The 6,972-nt window shown below is 36.4% G+C and overlaps 1 protein-coding gene across 1 annotated transcript in view; it reads right to left on the bottom strand.

Moving 5' to 3' along the window:
* The window catches only part of LOC138000034 (uncharacterized), a 7,548-nt gene extending 1,019 nt beyond the window's left edge, over window positions 1-6,529 (bottom strand). Inside the window, exons 1-4 of the mRNA XM_068846164.1 lie at window positions 6,216-6,529; window positions 4,056-4,128; window positions 1,527-1,955; window positions 1-597 (exon numbers count right to left, since the gene is read on the bottom strand). The exon at window positions 1-597 is cut by the window's left edge and continues 1,019 nt beyond it. Coding sequence (XP_068702265.1) covers window positions 404-597; window positions 1,527-1,955; window positions 4,056-4,128; window positions 6,216-6,443 — 924 coding nt within the window. The 5' untranslated portion in view covers window positions 6,444-6,529 and the 3' untranslated portion in view covers window positions 1-403. The remainder of the gene's footprint in view (window positions 598-1,526; window positions 1,956-4,055; window positions 4,129-6,215) is intronic.
* Between the last annotated feature and the right edge of the window lie 443 nt (window positions 6,530-6,972).

The raw sequence follows: 6,972 nt of genomic DNA on the forward strand, positions 1-6,972 counted from the left end.
CCTTAAGAACGGTGCCTACTATTGTTATTGCACATAGTCATTCTGTGCATCTCAAGATACTTGGGTTTCCCATGGGTGTTGCTTACTAATACAGGGATATTTCTGTGTGGTTTAAAACTATGCGGAGAAAGTTGAACTTAGCAAGTGCTCTTGGTATCCAAGACGAAAACTGGGGGTAACCATTTTTCAGAATGAGAAAATTTAAGCTTCAATTTGAAAAAGAATGCCATACATTGCATTGTATTTTAAAGCTTTTTACAAATATTTTTGATCAATTATCTTTGAACAATGCGTGGTTACCCCCACTTTTCTTTTTATTTCAATAACAAGTACTTGTTAAGATCTGCTTTTCCCGTGTATTCATACACCCCACAAAAATATCTTTCATTAGTAGGCACCATCCTTAAACATTACTCTCTTTCAAATTAACCAGCCCCTCTGTAATTTCTGCCAGGGATTTGTCGTCACTTGTGGCTGGGTCATCTGCTAGTGTCTTTGCCAAACACTTTGTCACAGCTTCCATTTGTTTCATCACCAGATGCATGGTCCGTTCAGTGGTGTCCAGTCTCTTCTGAAGCTCAGTCAGATGCTTCTTAGCTGATTATTAAAAGTGGCAAACAGTTTTAATTAGAAAACAAACTGAACCTCCTAAATCAAGGAATGTTCATTTCTATGCATTCAAATTATGAGAAAAGGTAAAAGGAAAGGAAAGGAACTTTATTTGCCTCTAGTCATTCTAGTGCTGGAGCACTAATTGGGGACACTGTAGACTGAAATTAACAATTAATGCAAATCAACTTGTCAAATGTTGGTTTTTAAGGAGAGGGGAACCCGAAGTAACCGGAGAACCTCTCAGTGCAGAGAAGAGAACCAACAAACTCAACCCACATGTGACGCAGATTCTGGGAATCGAACCTAGGCCACACTGGTGGGAGGCGAGTGCTGTCATCATTGCACCATCCCTTGGTGGGAGGCGTGTGCTCTCACCACTGCGCCTGATTCCTGCACCCCATTCCATATCTTAATTTTTTTTTGCTGCTTGAATTTTTTACAGTATTATATGTATATAAAATATATATTTTTAAGTTTATCATAATTATATTAAGATTATACAATTTTTTGTGACAACATTTTTCAAATACAAAATTAATGTACATTTGACTCATCGCAAGAGAAATGGTGGTCAATAAAACTAAAGATTATTAACCTTAACCAACCTGAAAAGACAGTAGGTTCACAATGTAACTTGGTAAACTACGGTTAAATTTATTAACGACATTTCACCATAGTACCGGTAAATTACTTAGCAAAGCAAACATTTAAGTGTGACCTCAGCTAATATCTCCAAGCCTTTAATTACCGGACTGTTAGAGTAAGGGATGTTTGGACACCAATTTTGAATGCGTATAGTTCAAAACCTTTTTCGACAGCACCCCAAAATATCATGATGCAATTTATAAAGGTCAGGTGCACCACATCACCAAACTAGTACCACCCAGCTATTGCTTGTTCTTAATCTTCCCTACCTGGCTCAACTCCTGAGGCTTTACTCTGGAGAGAACACAATTGTTTCAGACGCTGACCTACACCTTGGCAGACAGTTGACAGGTCATCCAGTTGGGTTAGAGTGTTAACAGGCCTTTTAAGTGCATCAAGGGCCACAACATGTGGACAATCAGGGTAGTATTCTCGGTGACCATCCATAGGGTCATCCCCGGGTTTCCACATTTTAAGAGTTCCCTTGCACTGGAAACATTTTACAACATCATCGACACCAGTGAACACAAAACCTGCTCTTGCCAGTTCAAATACATTAACAGAACTTGTGGATGGCCAATACATGTAGGTTCGCACTCTATTTCCAACTAATGTCATATCTTTCAGGTCAGAGGGTAGATCAGCATTATCAAGTGATTCAGTTTTGGTTTCTTTGTTTGTGGTATGCACTGGTTTGGCTGAAAGGTGAATATTGAACTTGTGGTAAGTCAAATTACTTCCGCCAATTACCACTGTTATACAAGAAAACAATATGAATCATACTACTTTTTTTGCTCCAGAAGCAATTAAAAAAAACAACTCTTGTTTACTTTTCAAAAGAACAAAAATGGAAAATCTCAAAAAATAAACATGAATAGAAGATTGTTAATCTTCTAAAATCACACAGAAAAGAAAACCAACATTAACAAACTATTGTGTCTTAAAAGGAGTTATCAAAGAAATGACAAGCAGATTAAATAAGCCATACATTCCCCCTGTTACATGTATGTGCACATCAAAGCATTACTTTCAAGTGTGATTAATATAAGGAAAAGATGTCCTGATCAGAAGCAGAATTACAGTATACAGTGCAATACTGTATTTCACTCAATTGATAAAAAAATTAATGAAGAAAATCTCTCTGGAAAGATTAGAAGACCTGGGAATGAACTCGTTTTAAAAAATCTATAATCTTTCAGTGCATACCACAAACCATTGGAAATTTGAACTTGGCAAGATATAAAAGTGTGGATCGTGTTCTTGAAACTCAGGTTCAACATTGCAACTTGTTATACACAATACAACACAACACAAGCCTTGATGAACACAACAGATACATGTATCATCCCAACTGGATACAACCTGCCAACTTCAAGCCTGAAAGATTATCTGGAAACAACAAACTGGGGGAATGCAGGCTGTTCAAACAAGATGATATTTGCCTACACAAAAAATATAGTGCAAAAACAGTTTTTGTACATCACTGGGCTAATTCCTCCACTCACAGCAGAGAACACTGCTGTGGGGTGAATGAATCTGAGGGAGACAGTGAGTAAGTCTAAGGTTACTGGTCTCGAGAATGCTAAAGTAGATCCCCTGGTTACATCCCTGCTGACAGACCCCTTAATGAAGTTGACCTGAGTGGGTACTCCGTAGTTCAAATACTTAATGGATACATTTGTACAGCAGAAAGCTCAATAAAATGACTCTTGCTACTTAGATTCTCTACTATGTCATGTTTATTTTTTTCCTTTAGGTGGATAAACATTACTGCTTGCTGAACTATAGGAATTATTCCAATGTTCCTTTTTCATCCTCCCACATTGCATCATTCTGTACAAGTAGTTAAGATACATTACTAATTATTGTAAATTAGTGTCTTTAGTTGAAATCTCTGTCATAAAATTTGAAGAATGAACCTGACTACTGACCAAATTGGGCCAGATGTGACATGATTACCAGCACCTAGTTTTTTTATCCCAACATTAAAGGGGTACTATGATCAAAAAATCACTTCTTTTTTCTATAAGTCAGATTTTGTAAGTGTGTCTGCTTAACATCTGCTTGGCAAAATTTTGGATTTCACGGTCAGCCATTACTCACGTTCAAAACTGACGACTGGATCTCAGAGGGTTGGATCTAGGGAAAAGTGACGTCATACATTCAATAGCTTAAAGTTTTCAGCATGAAAACGCAGTATATCTTGTGTGCAAAACACAAGTTTAAAAATCTGAACATCCAAAACTCCTGTGCTGCATATTAACTCAGTCACGTACAAACGCATTGCATTCTCATTTTCTCCTGGATTCAGCTCTCTCAGGATTTTTCAGTTAAAATAAACAAGTGCCTTTTTGAAATTAAGGTGTAAAACCTGGGTCACTTAGTGTTTGGTTAAAATAGTTTTGAAATCAAAAGGAAAAAAGATGTGATTTTTTTTATAATAGTATCAAGATTTATATAGTATCAAGTATCAGTATTTATATAGTATCAAGATTTATACAGACCTCTCAAGATTTATACAGTCTTAAAACCCTCCAGACTTGGCACCTGTGACCCTCCCAGTTTGTTTGTCCACCTGCCCCTCCCCAAATTTCCCCTAAAGTCCCCTTCCCACTCCACTGACTAAAGGATTGCCACATTTGGGTGACATAATCTTATTTGATAGTTGTAATAATCTTAAGTCATTTCTGAAAATTCCTTTGAAATGGGAAACCTTCCTTCAGAAAAAAAAATCAGTATCTACATTTTCTTCCTCACGTTTGGCCAGAATGAGATGGAATTGCACAGGAAATCTTTACCTTCCTCCTCTGTCATAAATGTCTGGTCTTTTTTCTTTTGCTCTTCTGCAAGCTTCTTAAGTCTTCGACGTCTCTGAAAGAAGAAAATCACGAAATTAGCATTTGCTTTTCCTGTGACACTGACTACAAACTGAATTTTCAGTGAAAAAATAATACCAGACATTCTGTATTTATTTAAGAATTCTATGGAATATCCTGATTTATTTGTTCTTTGCATATTGGTAAAAGAGTGTCGGTATGAATGAAGATAAGCCAACGATAGTTGATTATCCCAAGCAAACCCAGTTCTGACAATTCACTATTTTCACCAATCCCATAATGCACTGTTCTTTTTTAGGGTTATGGCATTAATTAACACGTTGGCAATCCACTTCCCTGAACCATGATACATTCCGAAGAGTACATGACTTGTATTGTTTTTATGTAAAGACCCTCGCTCCCAAAAATTATGGGATGGGGGAAATAGCAAAATGTTATGTAAATAGCTGGTACCTCCAATTTTAGCCGTTTTGGCAAAATTGGGAAAGAAAGGTATCACTTGCAAGGAATTGATATTTTCCTGAAAATCTCCATTGAAATTAACCAATACATTGAACACATTGAAATTAACAATACATCGAAATTTACAACATTGAAACAATACATTGAAAGTAACCATTTACCAGAACACTACTGTATGGTAATTTCTTTTCCACGCCCTTATTCCTAGGAATGATCATGTCCAACTATGTTTCTGCATTCCAGTGAGTATTGTATTGCAGCTTTGTTTGACAGTTTTTAACAGTACCGTTTTATCTGTGATTTTTACTTTACTCCTTGTCATATCATCAAGTTTGTAACTTTTCCTAAATGCAACTGAAACAAAATTCCTTCCTCACTTTGTATTTTACAAATTAAATATTAATTACCAGTAATGAATTTCAGAACAACCTAATAAAACTTGATGTGAGGACAGAATTAAAATAACACACAACACTCAGTGAGTATCTTATAATCAAGGCACTCCAGAACAAAAGTATCTTGAACGATTTTCAAATCCTAGTACCAATGTGCACAGTTTTTGGCATTGTGCCAATAATACATCACAGGGTGTTACTAACTTACTTAACATTCAATTTCCCACCTAGCACTGATATTATAAAATAACATTTTGCAAGCCCACTCATCATTTTGTTTAATATTTCAAATTTTGTCCATTTGTCATATTCTTACGCAAATTTCAATGGGTGGAGGGAACAATAGAGATTAAAATGCACCACTTAAAATAAAGTTTGCATATTTGCTGATTAGAGTATGATTGACAGAAAAACATATTGCACTTGTTTAGTTGAATGCATACAGTACAAGTGTTAATTAAGATACAAAGACAATATTATTGTGTTTAATATATTCAAAGCTCATGAGTGAATTCTGCAACACAAAACCTGAAACCCTGCCATTATCTGGGCACCTGTAAGCCCTGTAAACACACTTTGCAGCCAAGGTGTGGTTCAAAAAGCTAGTTGATACTTAATAATTTACAAGCTTCAACATTAAAATTTATTTCGTGACAGTGACAAAAATTGAACCAAGAATTCTACAGAACATTCAGAATAGACAGATAAATCTGAACAACATAACTTGACAACACAAAAGTAAAATCTCAACATAAGAGGTTAATCAAGTTTTTCAGTGAACCCTCTTGATGATAAATGCTCTAACAAACACTATTTTTGAAAATTTACCCCACCCGAGGTATAATATCTGACAACAAGTGCAACCAGCGTAGCTTTTCTTTTCTTAAAAGCATAGATGAAACAATGCATTTGCCCAATCACAGTGACAAAACTGTACTTCAAGAAAAGAGCTGTTTAACTTTAATTTTTTGTCCGTCTGTTTATGGCTTAATGAGAGTTTTGGCAGGTGTGTCGAGAACACAAATGAAGTCAAAAAGCGACGCAAATAATTTTTAACAATTAAAGAGAGCGAAGTAAGCTTACAAGTTGAAAACGGTACCTAATTTATCTCTCTAACCAACAGAAATTCGATGCGTTTTTTGATAGGTTTGATATAAATTTAAGTTTATTTACACGGCAGTCATGTAACTATCCGTAAGCTGATTTACCATTAGTTAAAATAAGGAATCATTAACGAACGGAAGGCGATTTGAATAATACTCACCCTAAATAACTGCACGGCAAGGAACAAACCGAGTCCTGGGAGAACATACTTCCACGGAACATGATAGCCAAAAATGTGGAAATCTTTGATAGCTCTGAAAATCTTCCCAACGACATCTGCATGGGGCTTAACGTGTTTTCCATACGCTGCTTTTATCTTGGGAAAAAATATCGCTAGAACGACACCTAGTACCGCTACAATTAGTAGCTTTGTTTTTAACTTGGCCATTATGGAAATTAAACAGAGAATGGAAGCCCGAGCGAGCTCCTAAGAACACCTCGTCAAGTGCAGAAATGGAGTCTGTTATTGTCATGGCTGTTGTTTACATGCGACAGAGCATGCGTGATTCGAAGCCACAGGCACGTGCCTATGTTGTCTCATTCTGAGGTATCCAATGCACATTGAGAGTGAAACCACAACGCAATTGACAACTCAAAGACAGTTAAAAACTCGCGGTAAGCTGTGTCAAGATGTTATAGACGTTACTGTCACGTAATAATTGTCCGTTTCTTTGATTTGGTATGGGGTTTGTATGTTGACATATAACTTTATTCAGTTCTTATTTTTCCCACATTATGGCCCTTAATCACATGGCGGCATTGTTGAGTCCCGAGGGATAACTTTTGTTTTCCCCCACCGAAACTCTTTCCCAAACATTTCAACTCGAGGCTCGGGATACGAATTCTATAATAGACCCTTTGCATATATGGTGCCTAAATTTGAATAACAATACAGTACTTTGTACATCATTAGCCTC

This window comes from Montipora foliosa, chromosome 1, assembly GCF_036669935.1.
Source record: "Montipora foliosa isolate CH-2021 chromosome 1, ASM3666993v2, whole genome shotgun sequence".
NCBI classification, from domain to species: Eukaryota; Metazoa; Cnidaria; class Anthozoa; order Scleractinia; family Acroporidae; genus Montipora; species Montipora foliosa.